Genomic DNA, 27,744 nt, shown 5'->3' with positions numbered 1-27,744 from the left:
TACCCAAGTGTCCGGATGCTGACTGAATACCGATGCCGGAACCCCAAATCGCATTCAGAAGACTGGCACCGGAATACCGACATCAATAGAGATGCCGAGGTCAGAATTTCAACTACCAGCATCCTGAGCGTAAGTATGCAGGGTGGGTTAGCGTTAGGTCGGGGGATCAGGTTTCGACACTAGTGGGGAACGTAGTGTTAATCTGACACACACTGGATTCAACCCAGAACAGTCAGAGGAAGGGTTAGCATTAAGCTGTTACTGTGCGGCAGCCACCAAAGGTAATACTGGTCTGCAACACATTTTCCAGCCTATTATTTACCTTCAGCCTGTTTTGCAGAAAAACTCTTTTAAACATCTTCATTTCACATCATAAATGGGTTTACGGAGAGCACAATGCACTTTTGAGTGGTGCAAGAACCACTGTGTATGTAACATTAATATATCAAGGCAATAGGAAACATTGGTGTAGCCAGAGAATGGGGTTGGGGATTTAGGGGGAAAAGTGCAGTGGAGTGACAGCTCCCCATGCTAAAAACAAATAATAAATATGGAGCATTTGCAGCACAAATTTTGCTGTACAGTGGGACTACAGGCAAGATGGAGCCAGGTGAGGGCAACACCAATATGCCATCTCCAGTAAGAGAATACGAAAACGTGCAGATCCCTACATTTATTAGGACCCATTGCAGAGTCCCACCATGACATGTGTATCTAATAGAAGTATTATAATTCCATTTATATGTTTAACATTAATGGAAGTGAACATCAATAGCCCCATTCACACTTAACGAGTCCCCGCCGATACCAGTATTGGCAGCAGCGGGGACAGAGTGCAGGCATTGGCAAGTGCATACACACTTACCGATGCCTGTTGCGGGGGGCCAATGGTGGAGGAAGCAACAGTTATACTGCACCTGCAGCATGACGGTCATAAACAAGGACTCCTTCACCCAAACATGTTCGGGCGAGAGTGGGGGTCGATAACAGTGAGCTGGAAAGCTGCATCGCTAACAATATGGAGTGTGCACAATATTGTTCACAATATCGCCCTTTGGGGCTTAAGAAATTTCCTTTTTGCAGTTTGGTCATTGTTTTATGCATGCGTGGTATGCTTGGTCAACAATTATCATATTGGCATGAGCATGTACATATTCATCCTGTCTAAATAGATGATATAGCAACCTGATAAATCGTTGACAAACCATCCCTGGTGGTTTAGTGGTGTACTACATTCCTCTGACAACTGCAGATTCTACAGCATATAGTTCTGGGTCCTGGGGTCATGTGACATGGAGTTCTGGTGCAGGCATCTGAGGTGCAGTGTTCCGTTTATAGCATGATCTCTACCACGTAATCCTCTTGAGAATGCTGAGATTTCAATCAGTGTCATTTTAGATGTCAACAGGGAGCGCAATTCAATATGTTGGGGATGTTGACATGATTAACCATGTTAACATTATGAATGTAGACATCAATCCCTAATGCATCTCCCATAAACACTGGGAGCCAGTGTGAGGAGTTAATAGAAGTGAGGGATCATCTTCTGTGTAGTGCAAGGAGAATATTTCCACCAGCATGAACAGCAAAAATGTGAGAATTCAGTATAAAGAACCCTTATTGGCAGAAAAGGAAGTGATACAATGGGCCTGATTCAGGGTCAGATGAAGTTAGTATAGTTAACACTGGCACATCTTTAATGGATGCAAGGATGTACCCAATGTAATTCTACATACGGCTCCGTCATCTCAGTGCTGGATGCAGAGATCACTAGAAAAATGGTGATTTTCATGTGATTCTCGCATGCACAGGCGCCATGTTCTTAGACATCTTCACATGCACATTAGACCCGTACATTGCCAGGATCTACTGCACTACAGGAGAGGATACAGTATGTGCCATTTTTCTCAACAAAGGTGTATAAAATCCCCTTAAATGTTATACTCATAATATCATCTAGACACAGCTAAATGGTAGTAACGAAAAATTTGGCAAACTACAGTACAGTATGTTAGTAATATTTACATATGTACATTAACACAGACAAATATTAATCATTAGTATGTTGGAGATGCTGAGCGGCGTTCTGAGCGATGGTAGGCCGCTGGGAATGCTTAGCAAGATTACTCCGCACACAGCAATCTGCCAGCGCTGTATGGAGTGATCTGTCAGGGCTAGTGTTCTCCTCTGAGAACACTGGCCCCGACCCCGGTGATTAACTAGATTTATCCAGCATGCTGGATATTATTCGCCAGGCAACAGCAACACATGGGGCTACGCATCGCTATCGCCCCTACACACAGAATGATGTCGGGGCTTTTTCTAAGTGATCTAGTGCGATCGCTTAGAACACGCCCGGGAATCGCTACATATGAAGGACTCCTTATACACAGAGGCAAAAATTTACTTTACCCCTATTAACAACTGCAGAACAATATTTTTGGACATAAATCCTTTTAAAGCATACATCACACATACATCAAACCAAAGAAACTCTTAAGGCTGGATTAATTAGCCGCAATTTACTGTGGGCTAATTGATCTGCTGGGGCTATTCAATTATAGCTTGCAGGCTGCAATTAATGTGGATTTCTGTTTGTGACTGGAGAGAGTCAAACAGAAAGCCTTAAATGGCAGGTTGCGGGTGCTGCTATCCTATTAACCCATAAATCCCAGATTATATTGGTTAATGCAGGATAGCAGGTAATCTACAGCACAAGAAAAAGGGTCTGTACCTGAATTGCCCCGGCATTAAAGCCCAAAATGACCACCGTTATCCTATGCTGTAAATGAACAAAACAAATTGAAATGGAATCTGGCCAATGACAGCTACTAAGAAGTACTGTAGGAAAAACTAAGAGTTTTCATATAGTTAAAATAAGTAGTTGGCTATTTAAGCTTTAAGCAAACACAACATCCTACATGAAGTATAAACATCAATACTTCATAATCATTTTTTTAAAAGTATTTCAATGCTCACGAATTTCATATTAATTTAGTATATACAGTACTGTAGAAGTGCAAAGGCTTATTACGTTTCTGTATCATGTACAACATGATGTTTGGTTGTAGATATATTGGTTAAAATGTATATAAACTGTATGATCATTCAATGTTTCTAATGGTAGACAATATACTGTAGATGAAGAAGTACTGCTAGTCAATTAATATGCATAGGACCATCTGGTAAAATGCAACCGATCATATTGAAGTACAGTTACATGCCATTATAATTGTTTCTCACTTTGCAGTTATGTAAGTTTAAGTGATTAATTGCTTAGAAAACCTCTCAACTCCTGTACAAACTGACAGTAACACATGAGAATAAGATAGTCCTTAGTGGTGATTGGGTCAGCAACATTGCTACAGAAGGGACGACATACTGTATTAATGCAGTAATACTGTACATGTCGTGAAAGAAGAAATACTGGAATAATTAAACCTCATCTAGTCTGTTTTTATTTTTATTATTTCTGCCTGTATTGTACTCTATAAATAATATTTTCATCAGCCTGCACTGGATATTTTTATTCTGATATAGCTTTTACCAGAAATGTGACTAACTGATTCAAGGGAAAAATAGGGTTCCTATACAACTATAACCATGTTATGGTCGACCATGCTTAGTCAAACGCGTCTAGTTAGATGCCTAAATATAGTCAAACGCATCTAGAGCAGGCATTCCCAACCACGGTCCTCAAGGCACACCAACAGTGCAGGTTTTATAGATATCCAGGCTTGAGCACAGGTGAATTAATTTGTATCTGAGAGATTCTGATTAAACCATCTGTGCTGAAGCCTGGATATCACTAAATCCTGCACTGTTGGTGTGCCTTGAGGACCGTGGTTGGGAATGCCTGATCTAGAGTGAAAATAATGGAAGTTAGACACAAATGATAAGTGATAGACAGACACAAGTTCGACATGAGTTTTTCACTTTTTTTTTTTTTTTTTTTTGCTTTAGACTGACTTATCTTATACTTTACCATCCAAGTGGGCACAGAATTAGATTATAATAGTGTTCCCGAAGCATGGCGAGTGTACACTGTACATTTATTTGGTGTCCATGTTGACCAATGTCAACATAGCCACCAAAAAAAGCAAAAACTCATGTTGCCCTTGTGACTGTCGATCCCGCACCTGTTGACCGAACGCTTGCATCTACCTATCGTAACTGTAAATGTAGGTGCTGTCGACTATAGGCATCTAACTAATCATGGTTTGACTAAGTCTAGACCTGGGATAGCCAACCCTAGTCCTCGAGAGCTACCAACAGTGCATGTTTTGCAGGTCTCCTCACAGAATCACAAATGAGCTAATTAGCTCCATCTGTGCATCTTTTAAAATGTGTCAGTGATTAATGAGTGCAGCAGCTAGGTTGTCTGGAAAATGTGAACTGTTGGTAGCCCTCGAGGGCTAGGGTTGGCTACCACTGGTCTAGACCGACCATAACATGGTTAATCTAGTAATCGTCGATCCGCTATACCATAACCATTTAGACTTGTGCATAACTTATAATGAGCAAATATTTTACTTAAATCAAGAGAATGGGCTATGATAAACAGAATGGTATTCTAATAATGAATCATTACTATATAGATAGATAATAATATAAGATAAATACTTTAAGACGGAATTTAGAGCAAAAGTAATATAGTGTAGTTTTATTGACTCCTATAGGCGCAATGCAGCAGAACAATACTAATACTCAAAAGATATCACCATATCTTATAAAAAACAAAATACAAATTACCTTTCTTGAGAAAGGTCATAAGACCGAAAAGCTTGGACAGAGACCTGGGAAGGTAAGCAGCCAATCTCTTATTTTATCATTGTTGTTTGTACCTACCTGATACTTTGGACACTTTGCATATTGTTTTTATGTTCCCCAGATGGTTTTTTGGGGTTACCAATGTACTATGTTTTTTGGATTCCAATTTAAAAAAATAAAAATAAATCTGGATTTGTGCAAAATAAGTCATGCGGAGATAACTACTGCTGGTGACTGGAGTGCATCTAAAGAAACCCAGATATACCTGGCAATACAGTACTCACCGTGAGTAATGGTACGCATTACTGTATACAGTATCTCATACTAGTTGAAAGAAACGGCTACGTGTGTGTACTCCCAACGCAGGTGTCAGAAGTGTGCTCCTATAAACACCACATGGTACTATACCCTGTGCGATACTTACAAATAAATATTGAGTACTGTGATAGGAGTAAAACAACGGATACTATATTGTATCCTCTATCTCTTCTAGTCATACCCTCCCGATTACGTGGCTTCCCATTGATAAATATACATAAGATTAATCCAAATCTTGAATATATGAAAGAACCGGCTACGATTTGATGAAAAAATCAATTACCGTGAGTGGGATACACCCATCTTACCTTGATTAAAGTAACATATTCTTACACAGTAGAGAAAGAAAAGATACCTTTATATGTTTCCTCATCCCTCAATGTGAGGTCAGCGAGTTATAAAAAATATAAAATAAGAATCAGACCAAATCATTTGCACATACCACGTTGTTGTTTTTTCATCTTGAATAACAAAATTATTTTATTTACACATGTTTATTCATTTTCTTTTTATGTATATTACGAAACACCTACTACAAATATTCCACCAAAAGTAACTTCACTGAATTTGGACACACACACATCATTTGGAAGAGTTTCGTAAAAAGGGATGTATTTTTTACTTACAAATTGTAGACACCATATATTACTGGGGATTTTTTATCACGTTGCCACAGGATCACACCAATACTCACTTTGTATTAGAGAATTTACAGTGTAAGCTCCACTGGGGCAGGGATCAGGCACTGATCTCTGTAAAGCGATGCGGAATATGTATGCTCTATATCAGGGATGGGGAACTATCGGCCCTCCGGCAGTTGTTGAACTACACATCCCAGCATGCCCTGCAAGAGTTTTAGTATGGCCAAATAACAACACTGTAGCAGGGCATGCTGGAAGGTGCAGTTCAACAACAGCTGGAGGGCCGAAGGTTCCCCGTCCCTGCTCTATATAAATAACTGATAATAATAATAATAATATATTATGTGGACAGCACATAGAGTACATCATAGGTGAGCTGAACAAACTATTACAGCATCCTCAAAGGGACTGGGGGGATGTTGATGGGGAAATCTCATCAGCAAAGAGGCGGGGGCAAGAGCAGCTAATAAGATTTAAACTAAATATTGCATTTTTAGATTAAACAAAATGACTTGACAAACTACAGAATTTCACAGATTTTCTGAGGTTATTGATTTCCTATTGCTGTAATATTGTTTCCTTATCTATCACCATATATGCAGCGCTACACGGAGACAACTCAATGGAGACAAATTTTTTAATTGGGTATTGCAGGTCTGGGCTAAGGAGCACTCAGCACAAGTTGTTAAGCAGTCCCCCTCCACTGAGCACCATCCTCACACACCTTACCTTGTACAGGGAGACAGGTCCCTCCTCCTCCTCTGTGGTGCCATCTTCCCAGTTACAGTTGGAAAGATGTTGCACGCACGCACGCACGCACACACGCGCACACACACACACACACACACACTCAAGAAAAGGTTCTGGCACAGTACTAGAGTTTGCTTTTCACGGTGCAACTCCATCTTCCCAAAGATCTCAAAGGAAGATGACCCCACAGGCAAAAGCAAATTCTCACTCTAATGAACAAAACCTTGTGCATTGCAGGTGGGGCTGATGTAACATGTGCAGAGAGTTAAATTTAGGTGAGTTATTTTGTTTCAGTGCAGGGTAAATATTAGCTGCTTTATTAGAACACTGCAATATAGATATCAGTTTGAAGTTCAAACCCCACCCAAATCTCTCTGCACGTTACATCTGCCCAGTTGCCTACTTTTAAATTCTTCTCTCCGGGAGAAGCCCAGAGAGGAGACTGTCAGCAGCACTTCAGGATAGTGGGGGCTGATGTAGATGTCATCAAGCCCCACCCCCTGTACTGCAAATCCTGCAATTTGCGGGTCTTTGAGGAGGGGGAGGGGCTAAATGACGCCATTTGCAGCTTTAGCCCCATTCCCCCAAAAAGCCGTTAATCACCGTAATTTAACGATGCCACCGGTATCCAGGAGGGTTGCCCACCTTTATGAGGGGCCAGGAGGGGGACCCAATTTTCGGGATCCTCAAGGCCATTCCGGGACGGTAGGCAACCCTGCATCTAACCCACATGCAGTGTGTGCAGTTTTGTTCATTAGAAAGAGGGAATGATACTGGTTCACTCCCAAAAGCAAATTCTAAGTGAAGAGTGTGCAAAGCAGTGCTGAGTTGTGGCCAGTGGCCCATGTGCAGTGCACCCCTTACACCCATTATAAATACACCTAAGGGTGAGAGCCACATGGACCAGCGAGCTTGAGCACATGTGAAGAATACATTTACACCACTATATCTTCAGTGGGAATCTATACTAGGAACCAATCCTGATTGGTTGCTATACAGGAAAACAGTGCAACTAAATGGTTCTACATCAGTTACATTCTTGTACCTATTTCTGCCCAAAGTAATAGGCCAGGAGAAGCTGTATCACGTTCTCAGAAAACTGCTATTCAGCAAGTTGCAAGGACTTTAATTGTCTTTTGACAGATCTTTCTTTATCATACTGCATTGAAATGTGTTTTCTTATACTGTACACTGCTGAATGCCTGATGTCGTGTATTGTATCCTACTGAATACCTGGCACAATTTCCACTTTGTACAGACAGAGACTGCATCAGTAACATTGTACTTGGCAGCCTCTGACTTTCTAATATGCGCTAAGCCAGCTCAGCCTAGCTAACCAGGAAAATTACTTCCACTGAATATCACGTAACAAAGAATAACTGTTTATGAGACATTGGGGAGTAGATAGGGAGGACTTTGCTCTATTTCCCAAGGAAATAAGCCACTAATTAAAACTTTAGAAAGGAAATATTGTAGTGCTATTAAAAACGAAGACAGATTTAAAATTACACATACAGCTTAAAGGAAACAGATATTAATGGGAAAACTGAATTTATGCACTTTTCCGACTAAGCAGAGCATAAAACTGCATACGTAGGAATATATAACATTTCATGCAGAAGCTGAGCAACCACAAAAAACAATAATAAAAGTAAAAACAAATAAGATATTAACCATGCAAGAAATGCTTGGCATTAAAAGTCTTGCAACAAAGCATTACTTTATGATCCCAATCCACTTGTAAAAAGTTTATACACAATGTGAGGTGGATCTCTTTGGGCTCAATTATTGGATACCAAATGCCATTTTTGAGTGTTCTGGGAAGCAAGTATCATGATAAATGATATGATACACAGAATCTGTCATCTAATCCTGACAACACTAATCAGCCTGGTCTACCTTGGGTATCCTCTGAAGAAACCACTGCTGCCCCCTGGTGGGGGAAAAAATCCAGTGCCTGATACATTGTTAAAGTAACGCTAATCTGACTTTTTAAAGTTTCCCTTTCAATTTTCCAGAATGCAAAAATGAAGAGAAACATTTTAAATGATATTTACAGTATGTTGCAGCAGCATCTATTGAACGAATACATTCCATGCCAGCCGTACACTGCACTGTGAGGGTCTCTACAGCCAGGAATAGGAATGCCTAGCACCAAACATAAGCCGGCCGTCCAATAAATGCAATCATCTAAAGCAGGAAGGATGGGCACATCTCCTTAAGCTTGTCTGTAGTTAAGTCCATAATAAATATTACATGGTACTTGCCAGCCAGGAACAAAAGCAACAGAAATGGCAACAGCTACCGTACACCAAGTAATGGCAATGACTTTGAAGTTGTAACACAGTAATATATATATATATATATATATATATATATATATAGCTGGACTGAAAAGTAATACTGCCTCCATGGCTATAAGTTTTTATTTGTGAACACATTTGAACACTTTCTTTGTACATGATAACTCAGTTTATCCTCTGTGTAATGCACTATTCACTTTTCAATGTAGTCCCCATCTCTTTACATGCATGTGCGTCAATGCTTGACAAGTCTGGCAAACCTGTAGGAGAAGAAAGCTGTTGGTTGTTGTCGACACTAGGACCGAAGGTCAGCTTTCACCTCGTCATCAGAGTTGAAGTGTTGACCCTTAAGGTGCTCTTTCATCTTTGGGAAGAGGGCTGCAGCACCTGCAGTTCAAGGAGGTTCTGCCACACCCATCTTACAGCTCCAATCTTGCGCCCTGTGGTCAACATTTTAACTCTGATGACGAGGTGAAAGCTGCCCTTCGGTCCTGGTGTCGACAACAATCTGACTCTCAGTGGGTCATATTGTACTTATCTCCAGTATTTACTGCATTTGCAATTTTTTAATTTGTTTAACTTTTCATTCCTCTCTTTATTATTCTCCAACCCATTCCTCCCATTTTTCTTCTTTTTTTGTTGATTATTGTATAAAAATAAATATTTATATATATATATATATATATATATATATATACACACACACACATCTCAGAGAATTTAATATATTATATAAATTTCTTGCTAAACTAAAGGAGTCCACACGTGGGAGACCTGTCCCCACAGACCATGAAAGGAAATTGCATGTCTACATTAGTTAAATTTGGTACGCATAGCATATTTTTGCCTTATTATATTATGAGATTATGATAGTGGTAATTTTTGAGAACACACTAGTAGGCGTCTGTTTCTTCTCCCCATTCCTCCAATATATATATATATGTATATATATATATATATATATATACACACATATATATATATATATATATATATATATATATATACACACACACACACACACACACACACACACACACACACACACACAATAATAATATACTTAGACATTGGATTCAGAATCCATTTATTAATGCTGGAAGTAAAATGAAGTCAGTCACTAAGGATTCCAGCATTATAAATGCCTGTTCATTTTTACCAGTGTCATGGGGACAATTACATATCAAAATCAGACATGACACATAATAAATGCATATTTGCCTGTATGTCAGCACAACAAGTATACGACCCTTTCATAGAGGAATGAGGATCCTTCCTTCCTGCTTGCTGCCCCCCAGACATATATCAGCCGAGCATGTTTTCCTTGCTAATCAGTACTGCAGCTAAGGGAAGCACTGAACTCCAGAAGTAGAAGAGAAAATTGGAAAGACAGATTCACAGGTCTATCCATGAGTTCTGTCCCTTCTTACAGTGATACATCTTGCCATCAGAGTAATTCATTTGACATACTCTCTCTGCAGCTGGCTCTTACCAGTCTTTAGTAAAAGATGGGTTTCTTCCTTGCAGTTAACAACTCATCATCTGCTGCCTATTTCAATTCTGCCATTCTATCCAGTTATTTTTCCCTGCCTAATGCAATTATTCTATAGGAAAGAAAATAACAAAAAACACTGCAAGAAGACAAAAAGGAGGCGAACGATGAATCCAGGTAACTGATAGATATTGAAAAAATTAAACATATTGAAATGTATTTTTTGCTTTCAGTCTTGGTGGACTTAGATGGCCTGAGGCAGCGTTTTGTGCCGCGTTTTATCTCACTATGCCAGTGTGATTTCAGCAAAGAATGGAAGACTGGCACAGTGCCAGGGAATTTAATTCTACCCTCTCTATTTCAAGCCATTATTATTCTTTTTCCATTGTGCAGTGTTTTCTGTGACATGCAGATAGAGCGCCTCTCAGCCAGCGCTGGGAATTGCCAGATCCCCTCCGCTGGCTAGAGCTGGCGGAGAGGCGCTCCATCTGACAAGTATCTCACACGCACGCACAGCCCCTTCTCTCGGCAGTGGATGGCGGAAACCCTGCCCATCTCCACTTCAGGGAGACAGGCAGGGTTAGGGGGGTGCGGGAGGCTGCTGGCACCGAGGGGCGGCAGAGAAGAAACGGGAGGTGTCGGTGGGCTCAGACGTAACGGAGTGAGTGAGCGTCTCAGGCGCGCACCCGTTTCCGTCTGATGGGGGGTCCTGTCGATTGGCGATGGAATCGCCAGCTCCCGCAATAACACCAGGTGCTCCATCTGTATGTTTAAAGTTTTATTAAATTAGTAGTTATGCAAGTCTAAATGATAAATATACCTCATTCTTAGTGACCTAAAAAATAGTAGTTAAAGATGTATGGACATAGGGGGCGAGATGTACTGTACTACGCCTTGAAGAGTGATAAAATGGAGAGTGCTCAACCACCAACCAATCAGCTCCTACCTGTCATTTTTCAAACACAGCCTGTGATATGGAAGATAGGAGCTGATTGGCTGGTGGGTTATCACTAACAATTTGATCACTTTTCAAGCTTAGTACATCTGGCCCATTATGCCTTTGGGATGTCTCTCTCCATGGACCATCAATGATCAGCCAGCATACTGTAACTGTATTTAGGTTGGCACCACTTTTCAATTGCCTGCTGATGGAAACACTCACCATGCTCTAAGGTTTTACATGTAATTTTTCTAATGTTAGCTAAGCAGAAATAACAATTAGTTAATTGGTCCTTCTGTCCGTCCCCCGTTTATACTGATGGCCTACTGTTTGTTTGTTTTTAATGCAATCTGATTAGGTCGCCCAAAAAAGAAATCCATTCTCTCCTAAAAACATACATTCCCCTCTATGTCCTCAAAAAGCTGTCCCACATTAGTGATTTTGTTTTGCCTGTCTGAGGCAGGTGAAAGAAAATCCCTAATAAATTATGGCTTACGCCTGTGTTTCAGGGACATATAGGATAGCCTGGGGTGAAACCCTTAGTCATGGTTAAATACCACAGCTAATTTTTTAACGATCAGGACAATTATATTACATTAAATAAGATTGTCTCCATAATGCACTGATGGTTGTCAATAATGCTCAGTACATACAAGCCATGTGTGGTAAAACATTTGAAACTACTTAATAAAATGCTTAAAACAAGTGTGAACCTCTTAATGAATGTTACTGACCGTAAGACCTCGTTGTAACTGGAATGTGATGACAAGGGAATGAAGTAGTTATCGGTGTCTTTACAATACCTCTTCATTAACAGTATAAACAGCATGAAAAGACAAATCATACTGTGTTGTTAAAGTACACAAATAAATGTGGACTAGCTGTCCAATAAATCCCCAATGAGGAGAAATGTAATTACTTGTAAGCACTATCAGAATTGCAGGTACTGTGTACAGGTCAACAATTACCAAGCAAGCTAATTTCCTAATTGCTTGAGACATGTCAGCGTGTACAAATTATGTGCGCATGGAAGGTGCAATGTACAGTAAATTCTGCATTTATTGCCTACTACACATATTTCACAGTATGTTGAACATGTTCTCTAAACAGTTCATAAATAAAAGTGGCTAAGTGGATACAGCTGCAGATCAGTGTATAGAAATAAATACCGTGATCTGTGATCTTGCAGGTTACCAAGTACAGCTCTTTCAGGCTTCGGCCTTCCTTTGCGATGACTTCAACACATCTGTACAGGAGACAGAGAAAGAGAGACTGTTATGGCTGAGTTTGTACTGAGCAATTTCTTTCATTACCACTCATTGATTTTGTGCTTGGACAGGTATAGTCAGTGAAATACAGGGAAATACACATATAAAGCAAATCGTTACATTAGCCAATAGTGCAATGCACACGTAGCATGTGTCAGGGCAAGGTGCAATGCTAATAAACACTTATTACAAGATTTAGGGGTCTATTTAGTAAGCCTTAAGCTGTGTACACATGGTGCAATATATTGCTCAGTGTCCCATTTTCAGCCACGGTCAGAGATGGTTGCTGATGAAAAAGTAGACTCTGCCGGGAGAGCCGCAGAGGGAAACACCTGGTCGCAGGAGCATGCTCCAGTGACCATATGGGGGCTGAACATGGGAGAGCGCACCCGGCGATTTATCGCCGCAGCACAAATAAATCACAGCCACATATATGCCACATAGACCCGTAATTGGACTACTTGTTTATTTAAAATTAAGTAAAATTGTTTGGTTTGGGGAGTGATGTTGCTAAATAAAAATCGGGGCATCTGCTGACCTCCATCCTGTAAGAATTCCCACAGACACATACTACTCATATTGCTGCTGAAGTTTCGTATTATTGCTAGTCTTGAATGGAAACTGCCACAACACACTGCGTGGGTTCTGTTACACGGACATATCAGATCTTTGCTTTTTTGTCAAATATACCCCAACTGTCCCTCCTACCTGTACTGTCCCGCTGCCCCACATGATATCAGGCAGATACTGGCTACAGTAACTTTTGGCACACAGCGTTCTAAATTTATTAAGACATATTTAGCTTTAGTTTGGGAAATGGAAGAAGCTTTTCTGAGGAGTCACAGACAATACACTGCAAAATGGCAAACCAAGGCCTTATGTGTCATAAGAGTACAAAGAACTCCTCCAACATTTGGATCACTCTTATTAAAATTTAGGGATGGCCATTGTCAAGTTAATCAGCAATGGGCAATAGCTTTTAAACATAGTAGACAACCTAATTGGTCCATTACCTCCGATTGGGCATGTGCAGACTGTGGCCAAAATTCTTTATTCATAGTTTCCTATATAGCGCACACATATTCCGCAGCGCTTTACAGAGAATATCTGAACACTCACATCAGTCCCTGCACCAGTGGAGCTTACAATCTATATTCCCTACATGTACATGTACACGTACACACATTCACTCGGGTTTATTTAACCTACCAGTATATTTTTGGACTGTGTGAGGAAACCGGAGTACCCTGAGTAAACCCATGCAAGCACGGAGATAATATACAAACTCAACACAGTTAGGGACGCGGTGGGAATCAAACCCATGACCTCAGTGCTGTGATGCAGTAATGTTACACCATCCGTGCTGCCCTAATGTAAAGTTATCTCTTATTGGTTATGATCATCCCAATTATAATCATAAATGATCATAGCTATAACAGAAGAGGACACGTGCAGAAATGCAGAAACGTACAGCTGTAACATACATCAATAAATGCATGTGTTCAGTTATCTGCAAGCCTCATGTGTATACTGTATTTTCATAGTGCCGTTATGTGTACATTTGGAGACAGTCTTTCTGCATAATCCACATTAGAAACAACAAGGTCCATGCAATAAACTACTTCAGGTCTTCATATAATAACCAAATTGCTTTGTACATTTTCATAATACACCGTAAAAAAACTCCATCTCCGTTGTATACTGGACACAAAATAGAAAGCACGGAATTCAGTCATTTTAACAATTGACAAATATAAACATACTAAATGGACTTTTTATGCCCTGCTACCTTCAAGACAAGCACACTGGAAAGAGAGATTCATGTTCTCAGTATCCTTCCCACTCAATAAGTTTTATGAGGCTGCTCTCATTTCCTGAGGTTGTTGCTGTCCTGATTCTGATGTTCACAGAACGCACCAACTCCTCCTGTGACTAATGTTCCTTCCCTGTTTAGATTGAAGGCTCTATAGGGAAGGACTTTCCCTAATTCTGGTATGTCCTACAACATTCTAGACAGCTGTGCAACAATTCAGAGTCCCACAACCCTGTCCCCGATGCTTGCAAAACCAGTGTGCAGTCTTACAGAGTGTGCCATTGGAGGGCAAGCAGGTTAATGAATAGTTCAGTTAATGTTACTTACTAAAATGACATGAAAAACTGGGCTTTAGAAATACTATTGGCACTTACAAAAATAAATAGAAATAAAGTAGGTACTAAAAACTTAGAAAAGTCTTTGCTTAATTATTTAAAAACAAAATCTAAATATATATATAGGTATTAAAATGACATTAAGAGATAAACGTATATTAGCACAATTTCACCTGATAGAGCTAACCGATAACATGTACCACATCAAAGAATAATAGTATAGCTAAAACGTAAAAACAAGAGGGGGAATGGTGCGACTCAGTACTCTAAAATGGGGAGAATGAGCAGAACCAAGCATGATCCAAAATACCAATTTAATATGTCGACAGTGTGATACGGTTATATGTAAACCACATGATCATCATGCTATGTAAACGTATCTTATTCGTGTTATTTAGCTAAGTAGACTGTAATGATCAGTTTATCCTAATCTGAATCTTATTTCTGGCGTTGCACATACTTACTGACTCCCAATATGTCAGAGAAATTCCCTGAAACAGATGTGATCTCCATGATGTCTTCATTTTCCATCTAACATGGAGGAAAACACTAGGGGGAGGGGAATGTGGATGTGCACTACAAGAAAATGGACACTGCCCTCCACCATGTTCATACATATAGAGTAAAGTCAATTAAGATGCTACAAAATAGTAAATCCCACCAAGTTTTGACATGTTAATGCTCTATACTACCACAGATGGCCTGAACCTCTTAAGTGCCCCCCAATAGTTTATTAAAAGCAGGCAGATATGGGTAACTGAGGAGAACATGTATGCATTAAAATGACATAATAATTATTTAAAGTCTGTCTCATCTCCAACATGTATGCGTAGTAGCAGTTGATGCACACACCTAATTGTCTTCCGTAGCTATGGCCAATGGGAAACGTATGCAAGGGCTTGAAGTATTGAGCGGGAGGGGGGGGGGGCGGAGACAAAGCAGCAGAAGAGGGGCAGGATTATGTTGGGGACAATTTAGGTGACTATTTACTAGTACCGAATAAGTAGCTACCTTTGTGCAGGGTAAATAAAGGCTATTATCATCATCCTCAACATCATCAATACAATAGTATCAGTTTGGGGATTGAATAAACAGATCTTAAATATAAACATTGCATACTGTATTATAGAATATGACCTTCAGTTTTAAAACATATACTCAAAACAAATAATGCTTATTATTGGGAAAATTGCAAAAAAACATTTACATAAGCATAGCCAAGCCTACATAAAGCTTCAACAGCACTATTGTGCAAATATAATAAAGTATGCTCCAAGGTCAAATATCAAGAGAGAATTAGCTGTTGTTGTGCAGTCTTTTCAATATAAATTGTAATCCAGACAAAGGAAGAGGGGGGGGGGGGGTTTCAATAAAACAAGAATACACAATATTGATCTAAAGGCATTGTTTATATGAGAGATTATGCTTTAAAGTAATCCTATGAATTTCTGGAATAATAAGATTACTTTATCCAAATGCTACTACTAAACACATTCTTACCCAGGTTATCTATTCCTTGTTGACAATCACAATGTGGTTCCAAAAAAGGTATACAATAGATATGAATCTTGCTTGGGTCTCCTTAATGAAGGGGCAGTGCTCTTTTACAATACATTATATTGTACTGTACTGAGGAAGGGGCCATTGTTTTATCCTGAAATGTTTGATTTTTTGGTACTTGTTTCCTAACTGGGCGCCCACGATCTCCATCGCGGGCGTCGCGGGTAAAGAAATCGCGGGGATCGCGGGCATCGCGGCCAGTACATTAACGGCAGCGACGCGATGCCCGCGATTTCCCATAGGGTTCAATGTTAAATTTAGTGCTGCCCGCGATTTTACATTCAATGCTTCAATGGCCGCGATTTGGCCATAGGAATCAATGTTAAATGAGCCTTTTCATACCCCCACTATCCACCGAGCCCCGCGAGGGGACGCGGATACCTTCACAGGTAAACGCAGCCCTACGCGGGCTTCACAGGTATCCGCTGCGCTCGCCACGCTTCGGGCTCGGTGGCTCGCTGCGCTCGCCACACTATTCTATTCTCAACTCCATGCTGACATGGATAGTGGGGGTATGAAAAGGCTCATTTAACATTGATTCCTATGGCCAAATCGCGGCCATTGAAGCATTGAATGTAAAATCGCGGCCAGCACTCAATTTAACATTGAACCCTATGGGAAATCGCGGGGATCGCGGGCATCGCGTCGCGACCGTTAATGTACTGGCCGCGATGCCCGCGATCCCTGCGATGGGCGCCCAGATAGGAAACAAGTACCGATTTTTTTTATGAGGTCAACACATACTTTCCTACTTTGGGAAACTAGTTTCAGAAGATATTATAGTTGGTAGCACAATTTTGCACACCGCCCCATTGAGGGGGCGTGTCATGCTTCACTTAAAGGGTGTGTCTAGTTCCATATATGGAGAGATTGTGAAAAGAGATTGTGAACGTGGCACCTAGATGTGTGGGTGTGTACTACTACATCTGAGAGGAATCTTTTAAAAATGACTTATATCCAAAAATAGATGAGCCACAAAGCAGTTAGTAATAGCTACTATACTTGGTAAAGTGCTAGGAAATGGTGCTGATGATTCAATGTAAATGTATCTCTCTCTCATTCCTTTTTTCCCCCAAAAATGTAACAGTGTAATGTGGGCTAGATGAAATGAGGGAGATGGCTAGACTAATGAGGGAGATTGCTGTTACTTCAGGGAGTCACCTGCAGAATGCAGGAGGGTAGGCAACTATGGGTCAACAATACATCTTGGTGAATTAATAAAATGCTCATATGAGCTATTTTTATTTTAAATATTCAAATTGCAGGTCCATAGTCTAGCTCACTTATCTTGCACAAACAGTATGTTAAGAGTAAACAATAATTACGGCTGTAAAATTCTATTTAAAGCTGTCATGAGCTGCGGCTGCACAACTGTAAAGATGCACACAAACATATAGTGTAAGAACTATACGAAAACCATTAGAAATAAATAGGATTAAATCGAACGTAATCATCTATTAAAATATCGATTTTTTGTTTCTCAAAAAAAAAATCAGGAACAATTTCATAAAAATACATAAAGTTCCACTTGTTTGTCTTAGAAGGGTTAAGAAGCATGCACTATATTTAAAAATCAGTTGTTCTGAAGCAGAAGAGCTTCTCAAAGTTAATTTTTTAAATCTAATTTAACTTTAACACTCATCCTGCTGCTGTCAAATTACCAAAACCTTTCCATAACATTGTGTAAAACAGCTTGATTGATTGATACAGTTTCCTCCTGGTATCGCTGCTCTCTGCCTTCAGAATGAAATGTTATAGATGTCAAACAGAAGCCAAGAAAAGTGGAGGCTTTTGAAGGACGAGACCTTAGGTCTTCAGCTCTACTTTCTCGCTACTAGACATCACATTAACATACTTTTAAATGACTCCTGCTCATAGCAAAGTTCACAAACAGCATGAATTTAGAATTCGTGTGTTGTCCTAGTGGAACATCAATGTGCCCAGGTTGTGAGTAACACTGAAGGTGCAGCTTCAAAGTCTCTTCTCCTGGCTTTGAGGAATGGCAAGATGGTAATGGTAATATGTGCAATGTGGGATAGCTCTTTATGCAGAATGGCAGGTCTGAAAAAACAGAAACAATGACTTGGAAAATGATACAGTGAGCCCTTTATTGTCAAACAAAGACTACAACCAAATGCGTAAAATTTCCATGAATAGTTATAAAAATGAACCCAGAACAACCACGGAGCAGCATCCAAATAAAAGAGAGAGAGAGAGAGAGAGAGAGAGAAAGAGAAAGAGAGAAAGAGAGAGAGAGAGAGGGAGGGAGGAACTGCCATTGCATCTCCTGTGGTTCCTATTCAAAAAATAATAACAAAAACTACAGTACAATATGCAATACAATAAAGTTCTAAGAACACAAATATTTTGCAGCTAAAAAGTAACCAGATTTTTGCTTTTGTCAAGGGTAACAAGACAAAAACATTTACCTCTTAAATGTCTGTCCCTGCATGCCAAGTCCAGCTATCACCTTTGCTGTCTGCATGTGATCCACAGTCAGTTGTTCCTGAGGTCACCCTGCGCTGCTGACATGCCGGCATACCTACATCCATCTAATGTCCTGACACTAGGGGGTATATTTACTAAGATAGGTGTTCTATTTGAGATAATGTAGGATGTTACTGTGGGCAACCAATCAGTCTATTATCCTCTAGAAGGTGTTGAATTAATATGAAGTAGATTGGTTGCCCATAGCAACATCCCATCTGAAATAGAACTCCCTTCCTTGGATAAGTCACATGGCTTCCGACAGCCAATCCGCTGCAATCTGTATCCTTTCTATTTGGTGCGCCGATCCTTGCTTCACAGCAGGTATAACTTTCCCTAATCCAATACTTTCTGATTGTCAGTGCTATAGTTGTCTATCCTGTGATAGTGCCCCTCTCTGCTGTGTTCCGTTTCCAGCTTCCAGGCTAACCAGCTCCAGAGGATTCCAGTCTCTGCTTAAAGAGACCAGCACCTGTTCCATCCATGGTGCTGCCTGACTCCAGCGATGTTCCAGCATCATCTCTGAGACCATCAGTGTTCTGCCATCAATATTCCTGCTCCATAGGTGTTCCACCATTAATATTTCTGCTCCATCAGAGTTCCACCATCAATCTCCAGCTCCATTGGTGTTCCTTCATCGATACTCTTCACATCACAACGATAACTACATCATCTGTATCTTCCAAGTCTCCAGCAGTCAGTAACACATTGCTAATCATCTCCTGAGTCTACTGCTAATTGTTGGGACTTCATAAGTATTCCTACACTGCACCTCTATTGCAACTCACTATCGATGTTACCGTCTGCAGTATTACTCCTGATATTATGCATGTGATTTCTGTTTACATTAACCTTATGATATGATTTATCAAGTAATTTACCATCTGCTGCTATCTGTACCATCTCCTGCGAGCATAATAAAATACTTGTTTTACAACCACCATCTCCACCATTCAGTTCACACCTTTGGGCAACACCATTGGTCACCATATTCTGATGTAAGCGCAAGAGCCTTATCAAGGCTTCCCGGTTCCAGTATCAGTCATCCCGTATGCCTGTGGCTTCTGGTTCTGACCAAACCTCAGGCACGACAGCTTTATTTGAAAAAATGAAACACAGCTGAATACATTTGTATTACTATAGTCAGTGTTCACTCTAGGCTGTTTTAGCCGCAACCTGTCCAATTTTTAAAGGGGCACTCTTAAAACAGCCTGCCTTCTACCTTGCTGGTGCTGCTTGAATAGATGCTGTGCACACATGCACAGCATCTATTTACATTAAATGGAGAATTTGTGGTAAGCGTAGCACTCTATAAGTGACTCCAATGGCTGGGGCATGCCCCAGTAGTGACAAAACCACTCTGCTCCCAATCGTGCCCCCTAACTTTTTTACATTCAAAAGGCACTGCCCACGCAAGCCCCTGCACCATAAAAGGAACACTATGTACTGGTTACTATAATATAGTGGTTCCGGAACTTTTTGGAGCCACAGCATGCTCGAGAGGCCAATAGACTCTTAATAAGAAATTCAGAAAAAAATTGTATAATTGTGTTTATACAGTATGTCAACCTTAGAATCAATTATGTGGTGAGGGACAGGATTCAACTTTGTTGTCCACATATTTTACGATTAGATGCCACAAGCACTAGTTATACCTATAACATTGACCATAAATAATATGAGTTGGTCCTGAGACACCCCTAAGTGTCCGAAGGCACTCCAGGGAGCCTAGAAAAACAGCTTGAGAACCATTGTCATAAAAGATTAAGGCATAAAACAAACCACATTTTTTAAACAATGTACAGAAAGCAGCAAAGAATAGGGGAAAATCTCTGGCTTGAATCCAAAAAATATACAATTTTGTTAAATGTATTTATTTTATTGAAGGAAAAACATGGAGCAAATATATGCAATGTTTACATGTTACATATAAAAAATAGTACATGCAATCGTTAAAGAGATACAATGAAACATGAATCACTGCTGTTTTATGGAACTCAATTATAATATGCAGACTTGTCAGTGATTCAATATTTGTGAATATTGAAAACACATACATTATAATGATTACATGTTGGCATAGGTGAAATACAATGAAAAACAAAAAGAGAAGTGGAGGGGAGATGTCTGGCACTCATGTGTTGAGTAACACAATAGGGGGATCACCAAGTAGGAATACGGGTTCATACCAATGTGTCAAACGAATGCTATTATAAATATGAGATTGTGTTGATGTTGGCAAAGTTGCGACGAGGCTGTCCCATGTATCGAAAAAGGACGAAGTCCTTTTCTACTTATCAAACATGGTCTAAAAACCAATCCATGCGGAAAATAAAGGAGAGTTTCTCTTTACATAATTCAAGGATGTAAAAAATAGTTTTAACAAGCGATAAGTCAGGATGCAACAAAAACTGCATATGTAATTTAGACCACATGGCAGAATAGGACATTGTACACAGGTGAGAATATTCCATGACAAAATCTGAGTTCAACTTCTCCTTCACCATTCCACGGAATAGTCATTTCACGCTGAATTTTTAAGTATGAAATCTGCATAAGTTATATTTTATGAGAAAAAAGGTGATGAAAACTGACATTTGTGACTTCATTCTACTTCTTGTGAATGGGGTAGGAGTACTAAAAACAACGATTCAAATAAATGTTTTTTTTTTATGAATTGATGTATAGTTGCAATAAATAATTAAATTAACATTTACTAAATACTAAGTATTGTTAACCCATAATTATTATCCAACTTTCTCTATTGTTGAGACAGTTCATCCGATAGTCCAATGGTAGCCAACTCCAGTCCTCAAGAGCTACAAACAGTTCACATTTTCTAGATCACCTAGCTGGTGAACAGGTGTATTAATTACTCACTGACCCATTTTAAATGATCCACATGTGGAGGTAATTATTTCACTTATAATTCTGTGAGGAGACCTGGAAAACGTTAACTGTTGGTAGCTCTCGAGGACTGGTGTTGGCTACCCCTGTGATAGTCAATTGTCCCAGTGGATCCCTATCAGTGTTGCATTGGTAGCAGTGAAACTCACCACAAAGAAGTCAGCTTACAGATTAACATATTCACCTACAGTCAGGTCCATAAATATTGGTACATCGACACAGTTCTCATATTTTGGGCTCTATACACCACCACAATGGATTCAAAATAAACCAAACAAGATGTGCTTTAACTGCAGGATTTCAGCCTTAATTTGAGGGTATTTACTTCCAAATCAGGTGAACGGTGAAAGAATTGCCTGTTCTTAATGGTAGAAGTCATACATTATCATTAGATTTTTACAGGTAGTGCAAAGGAATGTACTGGTTATTCTTTTTTTGTCGAAATGGCTGATGTCTAAAAGAACAACTAATCACTGAGAATTGCTATGCTCTGTGACATTTCATTATTGTATGATATTGAAGAGTAAATTTTCTTTTGTAAAATATGCATTTACAGTATTTGTTCTACGAATATTAATTAAAGAGGTGGACACAGAAATATTTTTTGAAAAAAAATGTGGATCCAAAACTAAATTGTTATTCAAGAGAAAGAAACAAAACACAAAGGAGTTTTATTAATGAACGGGAGATCCAAAATTACAGTGGAAAAAATAGTCTATTTCACCGAAGAAAGGGCCACATCTATTAAAGATTCTCTAGTGAAATTAATGATTCAAGTGGGTGAACATACTGCCGTAATTCTCTTATCACTATCTCCGGAAGGCGCAAGCAGGATAAAGCCACAGAAAAATTGCTTTATATAGTATAATTAATAATCTTTTTTTCTAAACAAAATTGGACACTGATTATTAATATTTACTTAAAGCTTTTTTCATACATCGAAATGTAATCTCAGGTCTTTGCACTTTAGCCATGTTAAATTAGGAGGAGGTGGAGGTAAAGCAAGAAGGTGCACACATACTGTATTTGGAAAAGATAACACTACTGATCCTGAGTACGTGCACCAAGTAGCTCTCTTACAAAGCTGTTACAAGTGACATACTAATTAATAAGATGTCCAATATCATCCCAGGTCAATCAAATTAGATGAAGAACAGTGGTATTTAGGAATAGGTGTAATAAACAGTACACTGGTATTTGTTCACTAACCTGAGACAACTGTGCGGATTCTATTGAAAAAATATTTAAGTACTCAAGGACACAGTGTTTATTATGGTAATATGTATATGTAATATGTATACGGATGCTTTATGATGTTGAATACTGTGTCCTTGAATGAATGTGTTATCCAATATTTAACTGTCACTGTACAAACACAGAAAACAATAGTAATAGTAAAATAAACCCTATTTTCTATTCTTTATAGTTGAACATTATATGGCAAAAACAGAACAGAAAGAAAAAAACACTAGTGCATCATACTAAAAAGTTCTATGACTTCCACAAGGTGAAAAGGTTAATAGAATAAAGAAGTGTCGGCTTCTAAACTATCAAACAAATTCAAGAGAGACTTGAATTATGGAAAATAATTGTATGTAGAACAGGCAAAGTTTTTTTCTTTCTCCCTTCGTCTTCATGCTTTTTGTTGTCTATCACTCAGATGTTTGGTACATGGCATTAGTGGCAATTGAAAGGAACTAATGAGGAAAAATGACTATGGAGCCTGCAAAACTAGTGGTCCTAGGAGACCTTGTTACTGTTTGTGATGCACTTCAGGGCAAAGTGAAGCTAATTGGAGTTGCCATACGCTGGTTATCAGGCTTCACTTTAAAGGCCTGCATTTCAATCACCTCCAGAGGTGTAAAAGGGACTGGCACCATCAGAGACATTAATGTAGTGCTTGAAGAAATTCTAAATTAACATTTGAATGCGCTTTGCAAGTCTTGATTATTCTTGCACTCTATCAATGCAAACTAATTTTGAAGGAAAAGAAAATGGTCAAGTCACGTACGTGACAGTATTTCCATTTTCAGCCTAGTTTTTTGACATTACATTAAAAGGATATAAAAAAATCTCTGAGAGTTTCAATAGTTTCTAAAATTAGAACCACATGTGGTTCTCAAAAGTATTTATGTTGTGATCGAATTGCAGGTCCTTAAATGCAGACACGAAGATTCAACTCCAGAACGCCTACATTCGGTGAATGTGGCATCCCTCCAAAGATACAAATTCCCACTTACAGTACAGTGGTAACCATTGCTGTTTTCACAACAATCTTGGAAATATGCCAATACGGGAATCACCATGGTTAAGAAGTGTTTTACTGTTTCCACATTTACTGCAATAATATATAAATCTAAATTTATATACACAGATGTTGTATATATATATATATATATATATATATATATATATATATATATATTATATATATATATATATATACACACACATATACACACACACACAAGAAACCAAAAGCCCTGCACTCTCACCATTAACCCAGGCGTATATACACATACACTATCTCTGGACTGGACCAGCACTCACTCCATATATTTATATATAATTTATTATTATTATTCATTTTCCTGTTGCCAAATAGAAAATAATAAAATTTGCAAGTTTTTTTTTTTGTAATCAAATTCGCTTTCAAAAATTTATATTGCAGTTCAATATAAAACTCATACTGAACCAGAGTGAACTCCATGAACGTGAGACATAGTAAAAGACAAGGAAATTTGTTTAAGGTTAAAATGTCAGGACCCTTCGGTTTGGTGAGTAATTAGGCTTTTGACAGCTTTCAATAAATTAATTAACCAAATAATTGCAATAATTACATGCTATGTTTAAGATGAAAAAATGGTCTGAAATTACCCCAAAAATCTTTTTTTTTCTTTCATTTGATTATACAGCTAACATTTAATGAATGCATTTAAGCCAAAAGCAGACGGCTGCAAATATTCTAACACATATTTACTTAAACCTTCCACATGATTCTAATAAGTAAAAAGTCTCTTTTCTGGGGTGCAGGGAGGTCTTCCCACTTTTTAAACCTTTGAGTGCCAAAATCTCTGTGAGAGATGTGCAAAATATCTGCTACAAATGCCAATAACTTTGTGAGATATGCAAAATACCAGCTAAAAATGCCCACATCGCTCACAGTTATTATTTTACACAACATTTTTTATTTGAATTTATATATTATATTTCCTATATAAAGTAAACATTACAGGTCATTCTGATGAATACAAATGTTTGCTTGCCGATTTTCACACAAATTTTGACAAATTCACTTGGCACTCAAAGGGTTAAATAACTTCTTCAACATTGCATATTGTAGAAAATGTGCATCTCCCCGCTAAGAGTACCGCAAAGAGACTTTTTAAAATTGGATTGGAAAATTCTTGTGTGTATGCATCTGTGCAAAGTCAGAGTTGCATAAAAATAAAACTTGCAAATGGCACATACAGTACCTGTAATTGGATTGACCCCACGAAAGATGTAAAAATGTTGCTCAGTGATATGGCAATTTTAGCGGTTAATGTAACATCAACTCTTGCTGCTAGTAGTATAGTGGGCGGGACCAGGGGAGAGGAGTGTGGAGGGCTGGCACTGTGACTGTCAAACCCCACCAACTCGATACCCCCTTGACTACCGCCTCATATAAACTCTTAGAGATCACCGCTATTTTTGTGTAGCGTAAAAGTGTAATACTTGGTTCCCTTTTTATAAATATTACCTTAGGCTTTATTGTAAGCTGGTTGCTATTGCAACCAAAGAGCATCCATTACTGCAACAAGCGGGGAATAGCTGTTGTCCGGAGTTATAGTAAACCCGGAACCAGAAGTCCCGTGCGGCTCACCGGGACTTCCGGAAATTACACATTTGTGTTCCATTGGTCCGGAAACCGGAAGTGGGTTCTCCGCGATGGTGGGAAACCCGGACAGGAAGGGGCTCTGTCAGTAAGACTATAAACACAGAGCCATGTGCAGTTCATAAATACTCTCCTGAAGAAGTTATAATATGAATTGCGTTGAGTGGACTTTACACGCCAGGGGGGCAAGTGATTGACTTCTTGGATGATATCAGATAAGCTAAATTTTATTTTAAACATTGTACAGAGATATTTTGTCATTTTAGCGGTTAATAAAATGGTTTGTACAATATCACACTATTGTGTTCCTATCTGCCTTTTTCCCTATACACCTCTGAGGGAATTTTCTAGGAAGGTTGAAGAAGTGGTCCTGGTCAAGCCAAGGATAACTAATGCAAGCTCATAATACATTGGTGGAATAGCACTCCTCAATTTATTGGGGTGCTTCATTTACTTGCGGTGGAGGGATCCATTGTATATATTGACATATTGCACTAGGAGGCGCCCATCTCACTCATATATATATACACACACACACACACACACACACCAGAACCAACTTTTATATATACTATAAGTATCAAATCAATGATTTTGAGACAGAAAGGACCCATTTATTCCTTTTCCCATCCTTCATTTCTCTTTTCTTCTCTATATCCATGCAGCTTTCTACCTAAAGGTACCTGCTAGCCCTCAAGTAGAGATCCTCTCTCCTCCTTTTCAGAGTTTAATTCTGTTCTCGTGGTCCAGATGATAGGCACCTCAATGTGGCAGTCAATCATTGACAAGCAGATGCTGACATTCAAGGTACCATAATTTGAGATGTTGACTCCCAGATTTAATCTGGCTCACAAGAAAATGGGCTATTCTCGCAGCTATTTTACATGCACTTTAGGAACATTTGTATATAACCTACCTTCATAATAAGTTGGCTTTGGATTCCCAATGTAGCTATACTGTTATGTACATAGGTGTGCATTTATATCTTTAAGACTGGAAAATATGTAAGTTACTGTACATGTAAGGGATAATGGGAGCAAGCTCAGAGACTTGGTGTATAATACATGTGTAGAAATATATTTATTATTCTTAAAAGAAATCAAAATCTATTCAACTAGATCCATAACAATGGAAAAACATGAATCCCTGTATATGAAAGTATTCAGCTCATTCGCTGCATGAACTGCACCACAAATGACATAATTCTACTTTAGTCATTGAAAGGCATGGCCTGCTTTGTTATCAAGACAATTTCACATAGACATGACAATACGCAGCCGGCAGAAAATAATCATTGCTTCATGTCGTCCATCAGGTATTTTAGATCAAAATCCTTCACAAAGTAAATAATTGTTTGCCTTGTATGTGCGCCTATGAAGGTCTGTCTGTTCAAGCATTATGCATAAAAAGTGTATTGAAATTGTTTGTCCTTTTTCTGTGAAAATGCAGGTGATAACAGGGTGCCACTGTCATTTTGTCACTTGTACTATACATGCAGCTTTCATTTGATCCTGTGACGATCACTGAGGGATGAGGGTAGGCTTTATTGTTATAAGAAAAAAAAAAAAGAATTTGGGGCTTTTTGGCATCCCCTAATACCCCTTTCACACCTGAAAATGCCGGGACTTACACAGGAAAATGGTACCTGGATCATACGGGGAAATTTCCAGGTTGGCCCCTTTCACACCAGCCTAGTCCCTGCCTTTTCTGGTGTGAAAGGGGTAGCCTCAAGGGGAGCTGGGTGCAGTCAGTGTGGGAAGAAGCAGGCATTCTTAGCTGTAGCCTTCTCCTCCACAGTGTGAGCAATGGAAAAGGTAACTGGATAGACACAGTGTGCAAAGCACAAATACACTGACCGTGGGTGCCAGGTCCTCCCCATACCTGCACTGCTGCCCGCTGTCTCGCAGCTCTGTGCCCGCAGGTGGCAGTATGTACACCGGGGACACCGCGCCGCAATGGCCTCATCATTGGGGATTCAAGCTGCCCCACTGACAGCTGTGCCGTTCAAGCGGACGTCCATCGGCGGAGAGCGACAACAAGCCGGGATACCGGGTAGTAACATTCACACCAGCCTAGCTAGCAAATCCCAGCAAATTTTCACGGGATTTTGGTCCGGCAAACTTTTACACCAGCGCTAGTCACGGGTTGTTCCCTGTTGCCAACCCGTGAATTGAGGATGGTGTGAAAGGGGTATAAGTGGTGTGACTGTTTTAGAGATGTGAAAGGGTGTAAGGGGCAAGAAGATTGTACAAACTGATAGCACATGCCGCTGCACAGAATGTG

At 39.4% G+C, this 27,744-nt stretch overlaps 1 protein-coding gene across 1 annotated transcript in view; it reads right to left on the bottom strand.

Moving 5' to 3' along the window:
- Window positions 1-27,744, bottom strand: part of FBXL17 (F-box and leucine rich repeat protein 17) — a 638,862-nt gene that overhangs the window by 213,524 nt on the left and 397,594 nt on the right. The window contains exon 7 of the mRNA XM_083151698.1: window positions 12,384-12,460. Within this exon, the coding sequence (XP_083007824.1) occupies window positions 12,384-12,460 (77 nt within the window). The remainder of the gene's footprint in view (window positions 1-12,383; window positions 12,461-27,744) is intronic.

This window comes from Crinia signifera, chromosome 1, assembly GCF_055691185.1.
Source record: "Crinia signifera chromosome 1, ASM5569118v1, whole genome shotgun sequence".
Lineage (NCBI taxonomy): Eukaryota > Metazoa > Chordata > Amphibia > Anura > Myobatrachidae > Crinia > Crinia signifera.
The sequence above is the reverse complement of the archived record's forward strand: the minus strand, read 5'-3'. Positions and strand labels throughout refer to the sequence as shown.